Below are 24,815 nucleotides of genomic sequence, written 5' to 3'. Positions count from 1 at the left end.
AGATGGTTGGATGGCATAGACAAACTTGGTGGACACACATTTGAGTAAATTCCGGGAGTTGGTGATGGACAGGGAGGCCTGGCATGCTGCAGTCCATGGGGTCACAGAGTCAAACACAACTGAGCGAATGATCTGACTGAGAGATCTCCAATAATACAATTAGTGTCATACATAAGGTGATGCTTGAGGACATAATATCATTTTTTAAATCATATTTCTTTTTTGTGGAAACAATTTTTTTTAAATTTTAAATTGAAGGATAATTGCTTTACAGGACTTTGTGGTTTTCTATCATACATCAACAAGAATCAGCCATAGGTATACCCATGTCCCCTCCCTCCTGATAGTGGAAACAATTTTTTAATGCCATTTAAAAATTATTCATTCATTTACTTTTGGTTGTACTGGGTCTTTACTGAGGTTCTTGGCCTCTGTTGCTGGGTGCAGGCTTTCTCTAGTTGCTGTGAGCGGGGACTACTCTCTAGTAGTGGCTCTTGTTGTTGAACTTGGGCTCTAGGGCACTTGGGCTTAAGTAGTTGTGGCTCATGGTCTTAGTTGCCACATGGCATGTGGGATCTTAGTTTCCAGACCAGGGACTGAACCCATGTGTCCTGCACTGGCAGGCGAATTCTTTACCACTAAGTCATAGGAAACAATCAGACAAACCCAAATTAAAGAATATTCTATAAAACAACTGGCCTGTGAACTTAAAAAATGTCAAGGTCATGAAAGACAAGGACAGATGAGAAACTATTTCAGATTAATGGAGAATGTATTAGTCAGCTTGAGCTGCTAATATAAATATTAATACCACAGACTGTGTGGATTAAACAACCGAAATGGATTTTCTTACAATTCTGGAGATTGGCAGTCCAAGATAACGGTGTTAACAGGTTGGTTTCTTCTGAAGCCTCTCTCCTTGACTTGAAGGCGGCCACCTTCTACCTGTGTTCTCACATGGTCTTCCCCCACCTGTGCTGGCTTTTCCTCATCTCTTCTTCTTTATAAAGACACGGGTCATGTTGGATTATGACCTACCCTAAAAACACAATGTTAACTTAATGACCTTTTTAGAGGCCCAGTTTCCAAATAGAGTCACATTCTGAGGTACTGGGAGTCAGGGCTTCCACATCTGATTTCAGGAGATTCAATGCTGTCCATAACAGAGGCTAAGGAAATTTTTTTATATGTGGTCTTAGATTGGAAAAAATTGTTTCAAGGTATATTATTGAGATAACTGGAAATGAGTATGTACAGCATTACAAATTAAAAACAGCTTCAAATTCTTTGACAGTTCTCTTACTGAGGAATGGGGCTATGTTGCCCATGCCTTTAAATCTGGACTGGCCTATAACTGCTCTGTCACATAGGAGAGAGCGAAAGTGGAAGCAGAAACTGCCTTTAAAAGGCTGGACTCAGAACTGACATAGCTTCACTTCCTTATTTTCAATCTACTTATTACTGCTTAATATAATCATTTCCAATTGTCTCAGTAATATACCTTGTAACAAAAATTTTTTTCCAATCCAGGAATTTAGATGTCACATCTAACATTCCTCATCTATCCTTGTCTTTCATGACATTGACTTTTTTTAAGTGTACAGGTCAGTTGTTTTGTAGCACATCCTTTAATTTGGGCTTGTCTGACTGCTTCTTCATGATTAAATTCCAATGATGCATTTTTGGCAGGAATACAATAATGGTGATTTTATGTCCTCAGAGTATCACCTCATGTGTGATGTCTCTTTGAACTATTGCTGAAATTAATTTGGAGTACTAGGTTAAGGTAGTAATCTGGTAGAAATCTGCCAGATTTCTCCATTGAGTACTATCTTCTCTTTGTAATTGGTAAGTAACCTCTAGGGTATTGTTTTTTCTTTAAAATGTAAAAAAAGAGCTTTCCTGTATCCTGTTGCAGACAATTCCAGTATCTGATGTCCTTGGGGGATCAGGCAGGTCTAAATCTTTTGGGTATTCCTGCTAACTGTTCTTACACGTGGCTTCCAGTGCTTAGGGTTTTTTTAAATTTATGAACTTGAATTTGAGTCCTCTAGGACTAAATTGAGGATGCATCCTCTAAAGTGTGCTTCCATTGCACAGTGCACAAAGAACTCCTCAGTGCTCTTCTGCAGCCTTGGCTTGACAAGGAAGGCACAAGTTTGGCTCTTCTCATTTGGATCCCAAATCAGTGTCAGCAGAAACTTTCAATTACTTCAGTCGTGTCTGACTGTTTGCCACTCTTTGGATTGTAGCCCACCAGGCTCCTCTGTCCATGGGATTCTCCAGGCAAGATTAAGTTCAGTTCAGTTGCTCAGTCGTGTCCGACTCTTTGTGACCCCATGGACTGCACCACGCCAGGCCTCCCTGTCCATCACCAACTCCCAGAGTTTACTCAAACTCGTGTCCATTGAGTTGGTGATGCCATCCAACCATCTCATCCTCTGTCATCCCCTTCTCCTCCTGCCTTCATTCTTTCCCAGCATCAGGGTCTTTTCCAATGAGTCAGTTCTTCACATCAAGTGGCCAAAGTATTGGAGTTTCAGCTTCAGCATCAGTCCTTCCAATGAACATTCAGGACTGATTCCCTTTAGGATGGACTGGTTGGATCTCCTTGCAGTCCAAGGGACTCTTGAAAGTCTTCTCCAACACCACAGTTCAAAAGCATCAATTCTTTGGTGCTCAGCTTTCTTTATAGTCCAACTCTCACATCCATACATGACTACTGGAAACACCATGGCCTTGACTAGATGGACCTTTGTTGGCAAAATAATGTCTCTGCTTTTTAGTATTCCTATCTAGGTTGGTCATAACTTTTCTTCCAAGGAGTAAGCGTCTTTTAATTTCATGGCTGCAGTCACCATCTGGAGTGATTTTGGAGCCCCCCAAAATAAAGTCTGCCACTGTTTCTACTGTTTCTCCATCTATTTGCTATGAAATGATGGGGCCAGATACCATGATCTTTGTTTTCTGAATGCTGAGCTTTAAACCAACTTTTTCACACTCCTCTTTCACTTTCATCAAGAGGCTCTTTAGTTCTTCTTCACTTTCTGCCATAAGGGTGGTGTCATCTGGGTATCTGAGCTTATTGATATTTCTCCCAGCAGTCTTGATTCCAGCTTGTGCTTCATTCAGCCCAGCGTTTCTCATGATGTACTCTTTATATAAGTTAAATAAGCAGGGTGACAATATACAGCCTTTATGTACTCCTTTTCCTATTTGGAATCAGTCTATTGTTCCATGTCCAGTTCTAACTATTGCTTCCTGACCTGCATACAGATTTCTCAAGAGACAGGTCAAGTGGTCTGGTATTCCCATCTCCTGGAGTGGATTGCCACGCCCACCTCCAGGGGATTTTCCCGACCCAGACATCTCTTTTGTCTGCTGCATTGTCAGTTGAGTTCTTCACCACCAGCGCCACCTGGGAAGCCTTTTTCTTCCCATGGTTTGTTCCTTTTGGGGTGGGGTGGTTCTTGGAGACATTTACTTCCCCATCAGTAGAAGGGTGACTTGGAGAATCTAGTCTGCTATCTTCCCTGCCTAAGCAGAACCCACTTTAATGATTTTCCATTCTAATCTTTAGTATAAATATGATTCTGCTTTGCTTTTTGTAATGATATCTTTGAAGAAATTTGGTTTTCTCACAACTTGTTAATATTCTCAATAATCCTGTTAAATGAGGAAGTCAGTTACCTTGGTACGTTGTGCAGCTGGGGTGGTGCTAGTATTAAAGAACCCGCCTGCCAATGCAGGAGATTAAAGAAACACGGGTTCTATCCCTGGATCAGGAAGATCCCCTGGAGAAGGAAATGGCAACACACTCCAGTATTCTTGCCTGGAGAATCCCATGAGCAGAGGAGCCTAGAGGGCTACAGTCCATGGGGTCGCAAAGAGTCGGGCACGACTACAGCGGCTTAACACGGGGTGATGTAAATTTATTAACTTGTAAAACCTCAGTTTTCTACTCCGGAAAATGGACAAGTTCCTATCTCCTTCCCAAAGCTTTGTGAATATTTACGAGGATGTAATTTGGGAAGTGCCCAGACCCTCGCGCATTACTGGCACAGGGCTTTATTAAGATCACCTGAAGAACAAGGGATCCTTTTCCCTCCAGCTTCCCCTTCGGTCGCCGCGGGCAGCGGGGCGGGGAGGAGACCGAGGGTAGGGGCTGGAGGGCTGGCATCCGTCGGGCCCGCCCAGCGGAGGACCGCGCAGACCCGCCCGGGGCCTGGCAGTAGCGACTCCCGACGCGGGCGGGGGCGGAGCAGGCGAGTGGAGCCTCCTCCCGGCGGCGGGGGCGGTCCCCACGGCAGCTGCTCCGCGTCTCCGCTTGCTCCGGGCGGTCCTCGTCGCCGCGGCGTCTGGGGTGAGTTCGTGGGGCCTCCGCTCCGCCGGTGCCCGGGACGCAGGGTTTCACGCGGAGGGCGACTGGCGCCGTGTGGGCATTGCCGGGCGGCAGGGCGGGTCGGTCCCCGGGTTGCGGCTAGGCGCGCGCGGGCCGGGCCTCGGAGGGCCGTCCTGCCTCCTCCCGGGCGGCGCGGCCGGGCAGGGGGCCTGCGGAGGCCGAGCCCAGCGGGAGGCACCAGCTCAGGTGAAGGCACCACTGCGGCGCTCCCTCTGCTGCCGGAGGGATGGCCAAGCGAGGTGCTGCCAGGTAGGAATCCAGGGGTCATCCCCCGAGGCCCCGCGTCACGGTTCCGGGGTCGCCGCCAGCACCTCTGTCCGTGCGGGGAGCATCAGCGTGAAGATGTCCCTTCCTCCTTGCAGCTCTCTTTCCCCAGGGTTTCTGCTGGGAAACCCACCCGCTGATCCCAGCCTGTGGCCTGCAGGGAGGGGCCGACGAGTGGTGAGGATCGACTGGATGGTAAAGTGTATCAGCTCTCTACGCTTAGTCTGGCTCTGAGTCCATACACTGTGTGTTGATCCAAAGCCCATGAGGATGGGGACTGAGGAAAGGCCTTTGGGTTGGTGGCCTCGGGAGAGCAGTTATCAATAGCGTGGGCGTGTGCCGGGTTGCATGGTGTTCAAGAGTGGGTGAATGCTGAAGACGTGGTGGCGGCCGGGGCACAGCCGTTGGGTGATGAAAGGGAGCAGGAAGAACACAGTCCTTTGAAGGTTGGGGGTGTTGTTTGTTTAATTTCTAAATTTCTGTTAAAAAAGAAAAATAACATTGAGGATGCGAGAAAGTCAAGGAATCTCGGATAGAGATGACTAAGATTCAGTGTCCAGGCTGAGAAAGTGGGCTTAAAAAGAGGGGCGGAGGGCGCTCCTAGGCACCCAGGCTGAACAGGGGGGCTGGAGTGCTGGAATATCACTCTGGGGAAGGAGATAATGCTTAATAGGACCATAGTTTTCCTTTTGGAATTTTATTTTCTAGAGCCAGGTTGGCCTTTAAACCCTATGAAAGTGCACAAGTTTTCACCTGCCTGTTTGTGTTGTAGGGGAGAAAAACTTTTCTTCTTGCCCCCTTCTAGGTTCTTTGGCTAGACAAATAATTAAATTGGATTAACATACAACAAATTAACAGGAGAAAACCAAATTTAATTTCATGCCAGTGGGATCCCTTAAAAATATGAGGCTCAAAGAAGTAACCAAAGCAGGCAGCCTTTATTATCTTTTAGACAAAGAAACACACATATGTGAAGAATTGATAAGACAAAGAAGTTGGGTTTGGGGTAGTAAATTAATGAAAAAGTATTAAGGTTTATTGTACTGAGCTCTCTCCCTTGCATTCTTATCTCTGATAATAAGGATGCTTGATCTGGTGCCCTCCTGGTATAGAAAAGGCACCTTTCACATGGGATATATTTCCGCTTTTAGGGGAAGAAAAAAGGGTAAAGTGTCCTTACACTGGCTGTTAAGTAACTTTAATTCAAAATAATCAGTATGTCAAAGTGGCCTATTTTGGTGTGGCATATCTTGCTTCCCTTCAGCGTGCATTTTTAATCTGATTCAAAACATCTGTTAAAGAGCAGTACTGAACTGTTTGACTACACAATGTTGCAGGGGGCAATAAAACTAACTCAGTATATTTTAGGTGCCACTTGATAGAATAAGCTTTTGGTATCTAGTTTAAACTGAGCTGTTAATATTGTGTGTTTTTTCCAGAAATGCATGCAAGACTTGAGAACTGTTTCTTTGAAGATCTTTAATTCAAAGTGGAAACATTCAAAGCAAGTCAGTTGTGGTTTTCTTCTCTCTTTTTTTTTTAAAAAAGCCATCGATGAACAATGGTTTCTCAAACCCAAAATATTGATTACCTGGCCCCATCTTGGGCCTTGGAAATAAAGATCTCTTGGGGTTGGAGCCTAGGAATAGGAATTTCAGAGAGAGATCACAGAGTTCTCTGGCATGGGAAATTATTTGACCCCTTCTGAAGTTTTTTAGGATTTGGGCTCATTGAGGCCTCTTTAGAACAGATTTCCTTACCAGTTATGTTAATAAATTGCTACTGCTGCTGCTGCTAAGTCACTTCAGTCGTGTCCGACTATGTGCGACCCCATAGACGGCAGCTCACCAGGCTCCCCCGTCCCTGGGATTCTCCAGGCAAGAACACTGGAGTGGGCTGCCATTTCCTTCTCCATTGCATTAAAGTAAAAAATGAAAGTGAAGTCGCTTAGTCGTGTCCGACTCTTAGCGACCCCATGGACTGCAGCCTACCAGGCTTCTCTGTCCATGGGATTTTCCAGGCAAGAGTACTGAAGTGGGGGCCATTGCCTTCTCCAAAATTGCTACTAAAGTTAGGTAAATTATATGCTATACTATGCTAAGTCACTTCAGTCATGTCCGACTCTGTGTGACCCCATAGATGGCAGCTCACCAGGCTCCCCCATCCCTGGGATTCTCCAGGCAAGAACACTGGAGTGGGTTGCTATTTCCTTCTCCAATGCATGAAAGTGAAAAGTGAAAGGGAAGTTGCTCAGTCGTGTCCGACTCTTAGCGACCCCATGGACTGCAGCCTACCAGGCTCCTCCATCCATGGGATTTTCCAGGCAAAAGTACTGGAGTGGGGTGCCATCTCCTTCTCCGAGGTAAATTATAATCCCTGTCTATTGTGTCATCTCTAAATTTTAATATATTTTAAAGGAAAACTATAAAGTCATCAGAAAAAAAAAAAACTTTGTTTCTGATTATAACCCTATTTTTTAAAAAATAGATTGTGAATAAACAATATTTCTCTAATCTATTATTAAGAGACAGTCACCAGTGATTCTTTCTGGCATTTTGTATATAAAAGGCATGTACACCACACATACATAGCATAATGTGGATTGTATTCTATGTACATTTTTATGTTCTGTTTTTTTTTTTTCTCTTAGCTATCATGAGTATTTTCCTGTCTAGTTAAATTTTTAAGTGCCATTTTAAGGAAAGCGTGTGGCATCATATGTAGGTATTGTAATTAATTCAATCAGCTTCCCTGGTGGCTCAGATGGTAAAGAATCTGCCTGCAATGCTGGAGACCCAGGTTTTATGCTTGGGTTGATAAGATACCCTGGAAAAGGAAATGGCAGCCCACTTTAGTATTCTTGCTTGGAAAATCCCATGGACGGAGGAGTCTGGTAGGCTATAGTCCCTGGGGTTGCAGAGTTGGACACAACTGAGTGACTTCACTTTCACTTTCTAGTATTCTTGCCTGGAGAATCCCAGGGACAGAGGAGCCTAATGGGCGACAGTCTGTGGGGTTGCAAAGAGTCGGACACTACCGAGCAATTTCTGCCTGTCTGTTGTCCCTATTGTTAGCATTTTGATTCTTTTGAATTTTTGGTGGTTTTAAGTAATGTTGGTTTGAGTATCATGGTTTACCTGATTATTTCTTAGAGTGATTTTCTAAATGATAGAGTCGAAAGCTATTCAAATACATTTTAAACATCTTCTTTTCACATATCTTCTTACTGCTTTGCCTCACCAGAAGGAAAATGGAATGTTTCTGAAGATCTATTGCATTACAGGTCCAATCTCTTATTTCATCGGTTCTCAAACTTTAATGCGTATAAGAATCACCTGGGGAGCTTGTTAAAAATTCATTTTCCTGAGTCCCAGGCCCAGGTGTTCTAATCCATTTGCTCTGGAGCAGGGCCCAGGAATCTGCAATCTTAACATATTTCCCTCTGCATTTGATATAGGCACTCTTGAAATCACACGTTGAAAAATGTTTTTAAAATGAATGGCAAAACAGACTCAGCTTTAGGTCACTTGCCCAGCGCCATTCATGCATCTGGTAACCAGATTTGAATTAGCTTTCGTGGCTTCAAAACCCTTGTTTTTTCCATTACCTCAGACCTTCTTCAGCCTCTCATTGATGTGCTTCTAATAATGGCAGAAAGGGAACTTCAGCTGACCCCACTGCAGCCTTCTCTGGGATAGCTGAGAATGACACATAAATACACAGTGAGCCTCCACTAAAATCCCCCACTGGAAATTCTTTTCTTTCTGCTGCATAACATAGACTAAATGAAACAATTTCAGTCCTTTCCCGGTTGAATTTATTTCCTGTTTCCTGACGGTTTCATGCCAACCCTTGTAAAATAGGTGGTGCCGGACCATCAGGCCCCTCTTGCCCAGGAGGCAGGGACACTGCTCTGGTGTGCTCCGTGGGATCAGGGAGGAAGTGGCAGGGTAAACAGCATCTCCTCCTAGAATCAGAAAAGAGACGTACTGCTTTTGAAAAGTCAGTGGTAGAGGAGCAAAAGGTGGTAGGCATGACTGAGACAAAGTGTCATTTATTAGAGATAGGGCCTCTACCCTTAGAAGAGCATTAGTGTTAGTAAACCAAAGGGAGCTAGCATGGGGGTGAGCCTTTTGCAGTTTTAAAAATCTTCCCTAAATAGAATTTTATGCCCAGTTAAATTTCCCCCTTCTTTATTAATCTTTATTTATTCTCCTTTTATACTGTTATCACATTTATTTTAGTAGTAGTTGGGGATAATTGTGTGTCCTTATGTATTTCAACTAGTGTATCCTAGAAAGTCATTCATTATTTACCAAATTTAGCACCTATTATGTGTCAGGTCAGTGTGAGGCACTAGGAATACAAAGAAATAGTGATTCTCCTTGAGAATTAAGTTAACCTTACTGCTGTATGTTGACTTGGATTATACACAGCCTTTGAGTTTTTAGCTTTAGTTGTAATTAATTTTAGACTTAGAGAAAAGTTGAAAATATTGTACAGAGAATTCACTCAACTTCCCCTTTATTGGCCCTTTACATAACCATTGTTCAGTTATCAATACTATTAACTATAGACTTTATTTGAATTTCATCAGTTTTCCTGCCCATGATTTTTTTTTTCTGTTTCCATATGCTGTCGAGGATCCTACCTTGCATTTAGTTATTTCCCCTTAGTCTCCTTCAGTCTAAGTAATTCCTCAGTTTTGCCTTATTCTTCATTATCTTCACTCTTTTAAAGAGTACCAGTTGGTTTGTAGAATGAAGGTATTTTGTAGAAAAGTAATGATTAGTTATTTGGTAGAGTGCAATTCATCACTGATTCATGAGGTTGATAGGTCATCACTGATGATGTTGACCTTGATCATTAGTTAAGGTGATATCTGCTAGGTTTCTTCACTGTAAAGTTACTCTTTCCCTTTGTTGTTTGTTTTTTAGTCACTCAGTCTTGTCTGACTCTTTGCGACCCCATGGACTGCAGCATGCCAGGCTTCCCTGTCCTTCACTATCCCCTGGAGCTTGCTTGAACTCATGCCCATTGAGTCGGTGATGTCACCCAACCATCTCATCTTCTGTCATCTGCCCCCAGTCTTGCTCAGCATCAGGGTCTTTTCCAATGAGTTGGCTCTTCCCATCAGGTGGCCAAAGTATTGGAGCTTCAGCATCAGTCCTGCCAATGAATATTCAGGGTTGATTTCCTTTAGGATTGATTGGTTTGATCTCCTTGCAGCCCAAGGTACTTGCAAGAGTCTTCTCTAGCATCACAGTTCAAAAGCATCAATTCTTTGGTGTTCATCCTTGTTTATGGTCCAACTCTCACATCTGTCAATGACTACTGGAAAAACCACAGCTTTGACTATATTATTTGAGAGGAGATACTTTGAGACAATGTAAACTCTGTTTATCCTCAAATTTTTACCTACTAATTTTAGCACCAATTGGGGATCTTGTCTGCCACAATTATTTACAATGATGTTTGCCTAATGGTGATTCCCACACCCCCCCCCCCATTTCCTGCTTCTTTATTAATTGAAAGTTTATTGTAAGAAAGAGCTGCCTTTTCCCATTTATTTATTTAATCATTTATATCAGTATGTACTAATGGATATTCATTTTGTTCTGTGGGTTAAAATACAATATCATTATTTTCTTGCTCAGATGCTTCCAGTTTTGGCCATTAGGAGCTCAGTCTGAGTTTAAATGACCTGTACGTGTAAATGGCTGTTAATCATTTCTATCCTTCCCTTGCCAATAAAACAGCCAGTTACTTTACAAGCAAAATGGGTTTATTCAGGAGCAGTAAAGAATTGCAATTTGGAACATGCAACTGTGTCAAACCACATGCAAGTCTGGTAAAGCAAAGGCAAGGAAACTCTTTTATAGAGTAGAGGGGGAAATTGGGAGGGGCTGTTATTGAAAAAAAAGTTCATTGGACGAAACTGGGAGTTTGAAGTATGGTGGCTTTTCATTGGCTCAGTTCTGACAGTTGTGACAGTCTCTCATTGGCTGAGGTGTTGCCAGACTAGGAGAAAAGCTTCCTCTTCCTGCTAGTGGTAGTAAAGTTGCAACACTTCCTGCCAGAGTTGCAAGAAGTCTGTTTTGATGTGATCTATATCTCCCCTTCTGGCCTCCCAATTCCACTTCAGTTAGGTTTTTCTTCATTAATTTTCACAGAACCATTGCTTGTTTAGGGTCTGGGCAATGATCACTGAAAAGCCAGGTTCAGTTCAGTTCAGTTGCTCAGTCGTGTCCAACTCTTTGCGACCCCATGAATCGCAGCACACTGGGCCTCCCTGTCCATCACCATCTCCCAGAGTTGACTCAAACTCACGTCCATCGAGTTGGTGATGCCATCCAGCCATTTCATCCTCTGTCGTCCCCTTCTCCTCCTGTCCCCAATCCCTCCCAGCATCAGAGTCTTTTCCAATGAGTCAACTCTTCGCATGAGGTGGCCAAAGTACTGGAGTTTCAGCTTTAGCATCATTCCTTCCAAAGAAATCCCAGGGCTGATCTCCATTAGAATGGACTGGTTGGATCTCCTTGCAGTCCAAGGGACTCTCAAGAGTCTTCTCCAACACCACAGTTCAAAAGCATCAATTCTTCGGCGCTCAGCTTTCTTCACAGTCCAACTCTCACATCCATACATGACCACAGGAAAAACCATAGCCTTGACTGGACGGACCCTTGTTGGCAAAGTAATGTCTCTGCTTTTCAATATGCTAAATATGGTAAAGGAGCTTTAATTCCGAGGAAAGTAGGACAATACGTGTGGAAATAGTCTGCTCTGAGGAACTCCGCAGGAGTAACAGGAGTAGCGAAATGTTGGCCTTTCCGTTGGTGCTATCCCAGAGAAGCTCAAAGGAGTAGGACCATGTGCCTGGTGCCACATTTTGCGCACTCTAGACATCCTGTGCGTGCAGGATTACCAGATGGATTTAGAGACACTGGAATGCTGATTTTAGTGTTCTTGGCTGCTGAATGAAAACCACACCCCTCTCCCTGGGTGCATAAGTGCTTAGTGAGTATTTATGGAGTGACACTTGGTGTCTTCCCGTGGTCTCCCATGGTGCTATAAAAATGTGTGCATGTAGAGATTCTCTAAGAATGATAATGATACTTAGCATTTATGCTGATTTGCCCTTTGTTATAGCTTGTCTTCTGTGCTAGATTTTTTTTTTAATGGAAAATTCCAAGCCTTCAAAAAAGTAGGGTGAAAAATAAAATGAAACTCTCAGGTACCTGTCACCTTACTCAATACTTTTCAATTATTTAATCTTTTTCCCCATTTTCAGGGTTGGGGTGGCATATTTGAAAACGAATTGCAGACATTAAAATCTAAGGAAGGGTTGGAAATACTCTGAGTACAAGGACTATATCTTAATTCCTTTGGTGCCTAGCACTGTGCCTGAAAATAGCAGGTGCTCAGAAAAGACTGGTTAAATTGAGAGGAGAAAGAGCAAAATTAGGAGAACATCACCATTTTGAGCTAACTCTAGGGCAGACCTAAGAAGGAAAAGGGTGGTGAGACTTGCCCTAAAATAACTTCTTTCACATTACCTGAATTTGTTCTCTATAACTGTGATCCTCCTGTCACTTTAAGATAGCCTTAATTAAAAGAGAAAACTCATTTTAGGGAGAGTTCAGGGACTCTCTTTTATTTAAATATTTTTACAGGTAACTCCAATCTGATGACATTTTCTCAAACACCAACCAGGAATGACTTGCCCTAAAAAGGACTTTCTTTAAAAAAAATCATTAAAAAAAAAATTATAAAAGTAGTATATACTATCCCTGGGTTGGGAAGATGCCCTGGAGAAGGAAATGGCAACCCACTCCAGTACTCTTGTCTAGAAAATCCTATGGATGGAGGAGCCTGGTGCAGGCTACTGTCCATGGGGTCGCAAAGAGCTGGACACGACTGAGCGACTTCACTTACTTAGTATATACTCATTGAAAGAAAATAGGAAATAACAGAGAAATAGAAAATGAAATGATTCAATATGGATTTCAATATGTAATTCCAGAGATAACATTTTCTTGGTTAGCATTCTGATAAAATTTGAGTGTGAATCACATTGGTAATCAGAGTCAGATCAGATCAGATCAGTCAATCAGTCCTATCTGACTCTTTGCGACCCCATGAATCGCAGCACGCCGGGCCTCCCTGTCCATCACCAACTCCTGGAGTTCACCCAGACTCACGTCCAGTGAGTCAGTGATGCCATCCAGCCATCTCATCCTCTGTCGTCCCCTTCTCCTCCTGCCCCCAATTCCTCCCAGCATCAGAGTCTTTTCCAATGAGTCAACTCTTCGCATGAGGTGGCCAAAGTACTGGAGTTTCAGCTTTAGCATCATTCCTTCCAAAGAAATCCCAGGGCTGATCTCCATTAGAATGGACTGGTTGGATCTCCTTGTAGTCCAAGGGATTCTCAAGAGTCTTCTCCAACACCACAGTTCAAAAGCATCAATTCTTTGGCACTCAGCCTTCTTCACAGTCCAACTCTCACATCCATATATGACCACAGGAAAAACCATAGCCTTGACTAGACGGACCTTTGTTGGCAAAGTAATGTCTCTGCTTTTGAATCAGAGTCAATAACTATTTATTTGTCTGTGAGAATGTGCTAGGTCTGATCGATGCATCATCTCATTAAATTCTTACAGCAGTGTTGTAAGATAAGTTAATTTTTTATTATTGCTTTGTAGCTGAGGAAATGGAAATGTGGTAAGAGTATTTGCCTTCAATCACTTAGCTGATAAGCAGGCTGGGCAGATCTCTATTGAAACACCATTCCTTTATAAGCATAGCAGCTCTTAGACAAACAATGTTCCCTAAGTTTTCCAAGATTGAGATTTTATCAAAAATGATTGCCAGTCCTAGCATTCAAGCCTTCTGCTGTTAAGTCTGTGAGACAGTCTGGCTCCAGGAACCTGCAGGCTTACTGTTACCTGGAGGGAAGGAAACAGACCTCCAGGAAACCATATCAAAAGACAGTCCCAAAGAAAGGGACAGGAGGGGAGAGGTAGAAAGCTGCATATTTCAAGGGTTTGTGCTGGGCACAGCCAGGTACCAAGAGGAGGAAAGAGATAGCAACATTAGTGTGAAGGGTGTGGCAGAAGCCCAGGCTTTGGAGCTGAACACTGGGCTCATACCCTAGCTCCACCGCTTACTATTAATAGTTGTGTGGTCTCTGGCAAGTTCCATAATCTCTAAACCTTTGTTTTCTCCTCTATAAAATGAGGAGACTTGGAAGGAAAGTTATGACCAACCTAGATAGCATATTCAAAAGCGAAGACATTACTTTGCCAACAAAGGTCTGTCTAGTCAAGGCTATGGTTTTTCCTGTGGTCATGTATGGATGTGAGAGTTGGACTGTGAAGAAGGCTGAGTGCCGAAGAATTGATGCTTTTGAACTGTGGTATTGGAGAAGACTCTTGAGAGTCCCTTGGACTGCAAGGAGATCCAACCAGTCCATTCTAATGGAGATCAGCCCTGGGATTTCTTTGGAAGGAATGATGCTAAAGCTGAAACTCCAGTACTTTGGCCACTTCATGCGAAGAGTTGACTCATTGGAAAAGACTCTGATGCTGGGAGGGATTGGGGGCAGGAGGAGAAGGGGATGACAGAGGATGAGATGACTGGATGGCATCACTGACTCGCTGGACGTGAGTCTGGGTGAACTCCGGGAGTTGGTGATGGACAGGAAGGCCCAGCGTGCTGCGATTCATGGGGTCGCAAAGAGTCGGACACGACTGAGCGACTGAACTGAACTGAACTGAATAATTCTAAAGTCACAAAGTTGAGAAATAAGTAAGTTAATATAAGTGATTGAACTCCTAGAACATGGCACAGAATAAATGCACAAGTGAATCACTCCTCTTTTTAATGATTAATCTTCTAATGAGTTATTACTGCCTTTAGCATTTACTTGTGATGCCTTCACAAGACCCTAAGCACAGGCCATACTGTTTAACTGCTTCCTGGGTCAGATCTTCTCTTTTGTGGTTTGATCCAGGAACCTAACCTCCATTTATAACATTGTGTCTAGAGAAGAATGCTTCCTAGGTTTCCCTCAAACTCATCTAGGCTAAAATTTGGGGATACTACCCTTTAGTAAGTATGAGGCTGTCTTGAGAGTTGCTAGGGTTGTTTTATTTTTCACAGTAAATTACCACATCCCCGCATCTCATTTAAAGAATCAAATTTGTTTTCATTACAAAAAGACAAAAGTGTGTTATACTTTTCCAAAAATGAAAGAAAAAAGGAAAAAAAAACACCCTTGGCTAATCCCCTATTTCTAATAGAATCATTGCTAGCTTTTGGTTCTATTTCTTCCTAGAGTTTTCTTATTTCTATTATTTTAGTGGTAATCATATGCACAGATAGACTTTATTTTCTGTTTTTCTTTTTATTAGGATTTAATCATACATGTTTTTGTGTTATTTTGGCAGGGAATATAGTTTGGTCTCTATTCTCTCCATTTAATTGAGAATAGGTTTGCTGTGGAGATAATCAGCATCCTGGCTTTAGCATTTTCCACACTCTTACGATGACACATTTAGAATTTGAGAAGAGACGTGGTTTTGGTAATGCAGAGAAGATGTGGGGCCTTGCCAAGTAGCTTTCATCACCTTAGTGTAGTTACCATGGTCCAGGGAGGGCCCTCAACTAGGTGGCCTCAGAAACTGAATTTTTGTTAGTTACTAAGAGCATAGCCATCTCTCATACTATCCTAGTACATGCAATTGAAGTATAAAATGAGGATGGCAATTTCATCCTGACAGAAATGCAGCACAGCAGAGTGGTGATTCTGGCAGCCCAGTGGTCATCCTGGAGGTCATCCCTAGTCTGAGTCATTAATGTAAATAATGTAACAGCAGTGACAGTCACCACTTGGTGGGTGCTTCGGGCGGCACAGTGGTGAAGAGCCCGCCTGCCAGTGCAGGAGATATGAGAGATGCAGGCATGATCCCTGAGTCGGGAAGATCCCCTGGAGGAGGGCATGCCTACCCACTCCAGTATTCTTGCCTGGAGAATCCAATGAACGGAGGAGCCTGGTGGACTGCAGTCCATGGGGTCGCAAAGAGTTGGACGCGACTGAAGCGACCGAGCATGTATGCATGCACTGTGCGTCAGGACGTGGGCTAACACTTTTTGTATTAATATGTTACGTCATCCAGTCCCTCAATAACCTCTCTAGGAAGGTACAGTTTTTATCCCCATTTTACAGGTAAGAAGACCAAGGCCAAGTGAAGTGATGGGTCATACTTTCTGTCTAAACCCAAACCCCAGATCTGAAACACTGTGCTGTAGTCTGTTATTCTTGCAGATTCTTGTGTCCTGTGTTGGCATTCTTTTGTGTCCTCTGCCCTCTTCCCCACCTGTTGGGGTGTGCCCTGTGCCTTAGTGTGGCTATAACATTTATAACTGAAAAACCCTTGAACTTGGGGCTGTGCCAGCTCAGAACTGAGGAGGCAATGATCGGCTCTCCTTTGCCTTCTCCACCTGTGTGACGTCTGGAGTGAATGACAGCTGGAACCTTCTACCTCCAAAATCTCTGGGTTTCTGATCTTTAAGCTCTCACTGGAGAACTCCCATTACTGTTATAGTCAAGATTGGTTGGGGACAGGTTTTCAGTGTGTGCTGGTGAGTATTATCTCAGGTTAGGATTTCCATCTGAAACGGCATGCCTTTGTGATTGCATTTCAGGGATTGTTGGAGCAGAACGCCCAAACAAAGACAGGCATCGCACTTGTCATCGAGTTTGCAGACTGGAATAGCTGAACTTGAAGCTTCCTGCCTGCAGTGGAAGCCGAGAGATACCTGTTGCTGACATACTCAAAGACATGAACTTCAACGTGACTTTCCACCTTTCCTACAAATTCCGATTGCTGTTGCTTTTTACCTTATGCCTGACAGTGGTTGGGTGGGCCACCAGTAACTACTTTGTGGGTGCTATTCAAGAGATTCCTAAAGCAAAGGATCTCGTGGCTAGTTTGAGCAAGGGTGTCGTTTTAGGGAAGAAAGGAACTGTGACGGATGAAGCATTTGTGGAAAAAGCAAGACTTGACAATTGCCCTTCTGTGTCTCCACACCTCAGTAAGTATTTGTTTTTCCTTTTTTACAAGTAGTACATACACTTTTTATTTAAATACAACAAATGTACTGAAAAGCACATTTCAGAAGTGTACATTCAAGATTCACAAAATGAACATACCTGTGGAACCAGGACATAAATTAAGAAATGGACTCTTCCCAGAACCCCAGAAGCTCCCATGCTTCTTCCTGTCACTACCCTTATTCCAAGTTTATAACACCAGGCGTTAGATTTTTCCTGTTTTTGAAACTGCAGGTGATTGGAAACATCGTATGTACTCACAGAGTACATACGCTATGTACTCTTTTAGGTCTGGCTTCTGTTGCTCAACGTTATGTTTGTGAGCTGTATTCATATTGTGGACATATTATATTTATTATATGAATATCCCCAGTTTGATCATCCAGCCGCGGAAATCTCAGCAGGCATGTCAGTAGGCATGTGTGATGAGCTGGGGTCAGTTGCCCTAGGCTGGTGGCTCTGCTCCGTGTGTTTCTCATCCCCCCGGATCAGCAGGCTAACCTGGACGTATTCTCCTGGCATCCACAGAACACGGGTGGAGAAATGCCAGCACATCCAAGCTTCCACTTGTGTCACATCTGTTAGCATCCCCTTGGCCCTAAGGATGGAGTCAAGGGACAGGGTAGTACTTTTTCAGTGTTGTCTTAGTTTATTTCTTAAATATGTTGTATGTGTTGATACTCCTCTAATGCCTTGCCTTTCACTTTAAATGAACAGTAAGTTGGTCTTAGGAAGCACATTAATTAGGAAAAACTCCACAGCAACATTCTGTCTAACCCACACAGGTTCTATCAGACTTCTCTAGAACATCGAAGGCCTTGTGGTTCTCCAGATAATGCTTGGAGTGTCTTTCCAGAAGGCCTTTCCTCAACCCGTGTGGGTCTGGCAGATTCATGTTTGGTCATCAGATGTGTGGTTTAGATTCTTCTCTCCCAGAAAGTTTTCTGGGACTGTCCCAGAGTTAATATCAGGCTCCCTGTGTGCTTGCCTTTTTTCTGTTGTTGTGTTGGTTAGTGTACTGCCACATGTTTGACTTTCCTTCCCAGGGGACAGTGTGCAGTCAGGATGAAGGCGGGTGATCCTTTCTAGCTCTGTGAAGTTCAGAACTCCCCCCTGGTTTTTCAGAGGTGTAGCTCTGCACACACCCACTTAGCACTCCGGGGGCCAGTCTCGGGCTCTTCAGAGGCTCCTTGCACTTAGTTACACAAAACTAGCAGACTCTTTTCTTGAGTGACTCGCAGACTCATACTGTGCTCATACTGGCATGTTGCTTCCCTTTACTCAGTCATGGAAAAGCCAAAACATTTTTCCTGATTGTTTGAGGGCAGTCATTCTGCTCACAGATCACACAAGTTGAGATGGGAAAATGAGTTATTGAAACACAGATCTGACTGCATCATGCCCCTTGTTCAAAATCCTCTCAACATACTCAAGCAACAAATACATTCATGGAAACAGATGGGCAGTGACATAATAACACGTATGGATCCAGAGGTTGATGCAGTAGTAGTGAATCAGGATAGACCATTAGTGATCCAGTGGGGGACATAACTTGAGAGAATATCACGGGGGCGCTAAGGGAGAATGCTAGAGCAAGTGGAACCAGGTACCCAAGATTAGGTGCACTGAAAGTTGTGACCATGAGAGAGTGGCCAGGGGGACTGGTTTTCATCGAACCTGTTGCTTGTTCTCCCAGGGGCCAGGAACTGAGACATGGTCCATGTAGCCCAGATGATGGGATTTATGAACAGGCTACGTAGGAAAACATCTCAGCGGCCATCCATCCCATCGTCTCCCAGCAGCTCTGGTAGCTTGCTTTTCCTTATAACTGCTTTTCTTACTATTTGTTTTTAGGGCATTACTGCCTGCTGACCCTGTCTCATGTGCAGACCCTTCTGAAAAGGGTCTTGTAGGTCAGTTATTTTCTCTAGGTGGCTGGAAGCAGTTACCTGCTCTTGGTGCTATTGCCTTTTGGCTATGTCACAGACACTAGAGCCTGGTTTAAGCAGCCATGGCCAGGGTAGAGGAAGGTCACATGGAGCGAGGCACAGTGACATACACAGGAAAAGCGGGCGAATGCTTTGCTCAGAAGAGGATAGTGCAGTTGCAAAGCATCTTGAGATTTTATAGCCTGACCAGGATACAAGGAGTGTTAAAATGTGTGGCTCTGTTCCCTAACCAGAGCTCTGCCTCCTCCCTTACCAGTTGGTATTTCCTGTTCATTCAGAGCTGAGGGGCGGGTCAGTGGCTTCAGCTGTCTCTTTAAAGCTCTGCGTGAGATTGGTTACCGTGAATGGTCTTGGGTTTCATCCAGTCAGGCTGTGTCCAGACTTGCTGAGCAGATGCCCCATTGGGGATATCTGTCTTGTGAAACAATGGGAGGGCTCTTACAGTGTTGCACATACCTGTTATTGTTGAGTTAGGGAGGGAGGCTAGTTTCTGTTGCCTTTCACTGTTTTACCTTCAGGGAGTTAGTAGAGCTCTCAAGAGCTTAGGGAAGGACTTTAGGGAAAAGGGTCTTGTCCATGAGCTTGATTCCATGGAATGCTTGTAATTAAAAAAAATATATTTTATAATAAATTATTATAATTTATTCTGGGTCTTTGTTGCTGCATGCAGGCTTTCTCTAGTTGCAGCAAGCAGGAACCTACTCTCTAGATGCAGTGTGAGGGCTTCTCATTGTGATGGCTTCTCTTGTTGCAGAACATGGGCTCTAGGTGCACGGGCTTCAGTAGTTGTAGCCTACAGGCTTAGTTGCCTCTGTGGAATCTTCCTAATCTAGTTATCCAACCCCTGCATTGGCAAATGGACTCTTAACCACCGGACCACCAGGGAAGTCCTGGAATGCCCTTAATTTTTAGGAGACTTCACCCTCCTTTGGAATTTTTTTTAATGACAACCAAAAAGTTGGATTTATTTATTCATTCATGTATTCATTCATTCTATGGGTGAGGCTTCCTGTTATTTTTACCCCACCTTTGGAATTTTGAGAAGAAAAAGAGATTAGAGCAAATTTGAAGTTATTTAGTCTGCCCCTGATCTCTGCTCTTCACCAGGGTCATCAGGACAGAGTATATTTCCTAGTACGAATGAATCATAGAACCAGAACTGGTTACTCTGCCACAGGGGACTACTTTTGTATGTCATTTGCTTTTTTTTTTGCAGCCAGTAACCTGAGTCATAGATTCTGTGGTTCTGTGGTTATATTTTGTGACCAAAGGAGGCTTTACAATAGTGCTTATGGTGTGCCAGGCAGTGTTCAAAGTGTGCGGCATGTACTGGCTCCTGCAAGCCCATTAACATGTGATAAGCTTGCCCCGTTAGTTCCTGTGCCCTGTGTTTATTGTAGAAGGCCAGACCAAGCTCGTGTTCAAGCCAGATCTCACTCTGGAGGAAGTCCAGGCAAAGAACCCCAAGGTGCACAGAGGCCGGTATCGCCCTGAAGAGTGCAGGGCTTTGCAGCGGGTTGCCATCCTCATCCCTCACCGGCATAGGGAGAAGCACCTGCTGTACCTGCTGGAGCACCTTCACCCCTTCTTGCAGAGGCAGCAGCTGGACTACGGCATCTACGTCATCCACCAGGTGAGTCTGGGGGGGTGGACGACGCCTCTGCCCTCCAGACTCCCCTTTCTGTGGCTCTTTGTCTGTCTTGGGTAAAAGAGCGTCTGACCATCATCAAAGTTGAGGTCTCTTAACTCATTTGTCCTTGAAAGGAGTAAAGGAGTTTCTTGTCCCAGAGTTTGGAATAATGGGATAAGTGCTGGGAAATTTTACTGGCTCTGGAGGAAGCCTGTTTTCTTTTGTGAGCTCTTCCATGTTAGCCAATGACTGCCCTGAGATATTCCCCTGGTCTTGACCTTACATTGCCTTCTGTGTCTGCTCTGTATTACACAGTGAGATGTTGGAACCGTACTTTATTATTGAGCTTGGCTCTTTGATGGGGATCTAGATAGAGGAGTCGACTGCTGTGTGCTAATCACCATGGAATTCTATAACTCTTTCTGCCTTTAACTTTGCCACTATCTATTACATAAAACATTATGTTTAGTTTTCACTTTTTTGATTCAGTTTTGTGACTTCCAGAAGCATGAGTTAGTAGGAACACAGTAAGTATAAGCGTAGGCTGCTTTTCAAGAGTTTTGCTCTAAATGAAGCAGGTGATTTAAGATGCCTCTATTTGGTTTTAACATATATTGAAAGAAAAATAAGACATCAACTTAAATATCTTTTTTATGGCTATCTTTTCAAAATTATGCTGGGCCATCCAAATAATCCCCCTCAAATCCTTACAAATGCTCTGAAGGCAAGTGCCCAGTTGTGTCTGTCTCTGTGACCCCATGGACTGTGTAGCCCACCAGGCTCCTCTGTCCCTGGAATTTTCCAGGTAAGAATACTGGAGTGGGTTGCCATTTCTTCCTCCATTGAATAGAAGGAAAATAATTAACTACATGCCTAATATCAGTTATGGCTGGTAACATTTGTCTTAGGAAAACTTTTGATAGATCAGAAGATGTTATTCTGCAGTATATACATTGTAATAAACTGGGGCTCTTAGAAATTGATGTGCATATATATATATTACATTTATGCTCATTTTGTGAGGATTTGAAAAAAATTAACTGTTACACTGGTTTGTCATTATTTTTATTTTTAACACTGTAAGTCATTCAGAGTTCTTACTCAAGACAGCAGCCCCCAGCATATAATATTTTTATGAGTAGAAAAATATGCTTTATGTTATTCTTTTCAGGGAAGTACTGTGGTGAGTTTTGAGAATTGCCTGTACTTTTGTTATGATAAACTGTTTACTGAACTGGAATCTATTCTTAAGGAATTTGATTCAAATAGCCATGAAAAAATTACTAGTGTAAATTTTTTTTTTTTAATACTATAGCTTTGATTATGTTACTGGTTGATTTATGTTCTTTTCTTACCTGGTAATGAATCCCCTCTGTCAGGCCTCTGCAAGGATTAGCATCTGCAATTAACCGTTAAGACAGGATTCTTTCACAATGATTCCATGAGACTTTTAAGTAGCTTAGGAATATTAGCAGTAAACCTCTCTATTTATAGATCAAGATTTCTTTTCCTTTTTTTTTGTGGACCTCACTGTGCGGCATGTGGGATCTTAATTCCCTAACCAGGGATTGAACCCAACCCCCCTGCAGTGGAAGCTCAGAGTTTTAACCATCAGATCATCAGAGAAGTCCCTAGGTTAAGATTTTTTTGATACTTTCTGGCCAGCTATATTTTTGGGGAGCTTAGTGTAGGTCTGTTACATGGGGTATGATTGGGATTAGCTGAGAGTTGAACAGTGAAGCAGTGATACTACTTGTCATGACTAGTATATAAGAAAGGTTTTTTAGTTTTCCATGGAATAAATAAAGGTATGTTTAAAGATTTTTTGAGTTTCTTTATTAGTAAAAACTTTAAAAAACTATGTTTTTTGAAAAAATTGTTAAAAAACACACATAACATAAAATACACCATCTTAACCATTTTTATTATACAGTTCAGTAGTGTTAAGTATATTCATATTATTGTGCAGCTGATCTCAACTAATCTTTTTTCCTGCAAAACTGAAACTCTAAACCCATTAAACAACAGTCTTTCATTTTAAGGTGCTTTTAGTTATGGAATATAAGTATGTATGAAGCATAAAGAAAAACACAAAGGGTCTGTTATTGTTAATTCAATCTACTGTGTCAGATTTTCATGTCATGTGTGTATTCTTGTGTGTTAGAGAATAATACCCACTCCTGCATGTGAAATGAAGAGGGACACAGTGTGAAATCTTGTCTTAGGAGCTTTTCAAGTTGTAATTTCCATATCTACAGGCTGGAAGTAAGAAGTTTAATCGTGCCAAACTCCTGAATGTGGGCTATATAGAAGCTCTCAAGGATGAAATTTGGGACTGTTTCATATTCCACGATGTGGACCTGGTGCCTGAGAACGATTTGAACCTTTACAGGTGTGAGGATCAGCCCAGGCATCTGGTGGTTGGCAGGAACAGCACGGGGTACAGGTAAGGCGGCTCTGCTCACGGCTGGCTGGGGTCAGGACGCCTGGCCTGTGGTCATCTAGGCTGTGGAGACTATTTCTGGGGGTGTCTGCGGAAAATGAGAAATAGGAAGAATGGTCCATGACAGCTCCTTCAAAGTTTAAAACAGGAATTAGAGAAATTAGATTTTTTTTTCTTATTAGGAAAAAGTCCTACAAATGCCTTGGCAGAAGATCACAAAGCTAAAGGGGGAGAGAACAGGAGAGGAAAATCATCTAAACACTGCACATGGTGGCCAGACTTGCCTGCAGGGCCCGCCTGGTAGAACTTTGCTACGCGCTCCCACACTGAGTAGGGCTACAGTAACTCATCTATCTGTCCCTGACTTCTGTCTCTGGGAGGCAAAGAGAGGGAGCCTCCAGGTCAACTTTTAGGCCTCTTTTGTGAGCCTGTGATGTCTCTTTCCAGACTGTGGCATCTTTCTAGAGTCCAGGGGGAGCCTGGGAGGGGCATGTCCATCGAGTGGGCTGCCCGGGAGCCGGGACACCCGGGACAAGTCCCTTTCTCTTAAAACCACTGTGGGAAGAGCTAGGCATCGTCATTTCTGCGTCCATTCCCCACCCCACGCCTTCCCTCAGGAGAGCCAGAGGTGCTTTGCAGTCTTAGTTTATTAATAAGTTCCTCTTGAAAACAACCGAGAGGAAATAGTGAGCAGGAAGCTTTTCCAAAAGTGAACCTGCATGTTTACTTATAAGTGTGCACACTTACTTGTCAGCCTGCCCCAGGCCCTTCCTGTCATATATGCTCATATATGGGGTACTTACTATGCTGGGGCCAGGAGACCAGTCTGAAGAAGGGAGAGTGCCTGCCCTCACAGTGCTTCCTGGTGTGTGTGGGGAGACGGGCATCTAGAGTGGAGCTGTGTCAGCTTTGCACTTGTGCAAATTCAACTAGCAGCGCTTGTTAATGAGGGGGAGAGTATGGGAGTGGTGAGGCAGAGGAAGAGAGAGCTATAAAATAATAAGGGAAGTTCCACCAGGGTCTACTCCAGGAAGTGAGCACAATCTCTTGACACCTTCCTTGGTCTTGGTTTCCATGTTGTTCTTAGTATGTAGGTTTCTCACTTTGGACTGTTTAAGAGTTTTCCAGGAGTAACACTGACTGCAGGGAATTTTTGCCTCAGGTAATACTGTACAGACAGAGGATGAGATGGTTGAATGGTATCACTGACTTGATGGACATGAGTTTGAGTAAGCTCTGGGAGTTGGTGATGGACAGGGAAGCTTGGCGTGCTGCAGTCCATGGAGTCTCAAAGAGTGGGACACGACTGAGTGACTGAACTGAACTGACAGACTGTAAATCCAGTCCCTGTGTGAAGTGTGGGATATAAACAAATACCTAGAATAAACCGCAGTGGGTGAGAGCACACTGTCTTTAAGAAACACCTTGGGAAGGGTTTAACGCTGTTGTTCAGGAAACGTGGCACCTTTATCTTGTGAAATCAATGGGAGCTTCCCAGCAGAGTTCCAGGACATGGAAGCAAGAGAGAATGTGGCACAGGTTTGGAGGAAAAGCAGGTGGCTCGTTAGTGCTGGAGAATGAGTGTCTGGGATGGTGGAAGGAGGAGAGGCTAGAGATGAGAGTGGGCAGGAGCCAGGTTAGGCAGGCCTTATCCAGTCTCATAAGGTGTTTGGAGTTCCTGTGGAAGGTATCAGAGTGCTGCTGATGCACGGTTAGAACTGGAGAATGACAGGAGAATTCAGCTGGCCTTTGGTGTGCGGGATGGAGCCAGGCAGGAGGGGAGAAGATGAGGGCAGACGTCCACTCCTGCCTCCAGGCTTCAGGGACACTGGGGCAAGAGGGCAGGGGAAGGTCTGGAAGAGAATCCGAGGGCTTTTTCTTTTGGGAAACTTGATCATTTTCTGGAGGTTTTGGTGTCTGGTCTCTGAGCCACCTCTGCGTTGAAGAAAGCAGTATATCATATCCGGGTACCTTGGTATTTTCAGAAGCATGGCAATTATCTGCTCATT

General features: G+C 43.6%; 1 protein-coding gene across 7 annotated transcripts in view; it reads left to right on the top strand.

Annotated features, from left to right (window-relative positions):
- The first annotated feature begins 4,216 nt into the window (after positions 1–4,216).
- Positions 4,217–24,815, top strand: part of B4GALT4 (beta-1,4-galactosyltransferase 4) — a 32,564-nt gene continuing 11,965 nt past the window's right edge. For 2 of the 7 annotated variants that reach the window (XM_055568278.1, XM_055568272.1), the window contains exons 1-6: positions 4,237–4,363; positions 4,765–4,861; positions 6,106–6,174; positions 16,376–16,765; positions 20,134–20,366; positions 22,622–22,809. In XM_055568278.1, coding sequence (XP_055424253.1) covers positions 16,513–16,765; positions 20,134–20,366; positions 22,622–22,809 — 674 coding nt within the window. In that variant the 5' untranslated portion in view covers positions 4,237–4,363; positions 4,765–4,861; positions 6,106–6,174; positions 16,376–16,512. Of the gene's footprint in view, positions 4,364–4,764; positions 4,862–6,105; positions 6,175–16,375; positions 16,766–20,133; positions 20,367–22,621; positions 22,810–24,815 lie in introns of all 7 variants that reach the window. The other 5 variants (XM_055568274.1, XM_055568277.1, XM_055568275.1 and 2 more) reach the window with 5 other exon arrangements.

The sequence above is a fragment of the Bubalus kerabau genome, chromosome 2 (assembly GCF_029407905.1).
Source record: "Bubalus kerabau isolate K-KA32 ecotype Philippines breed swamp buffalo chromosome 2, PCC_UOA_SB_1v2, whole genome shotgun sequence".
NCBI lineage: Eukaryota > Metazoa > Chordata > Mammalia > Artiodactyla > Bovidae > Bubalus > Bubalus kerabau.
The sequence above is the reverse complement of the archived record's forward strand: the minus strand, read 5'-3'. Positions and strand labels throughout refer to the sequence as shown.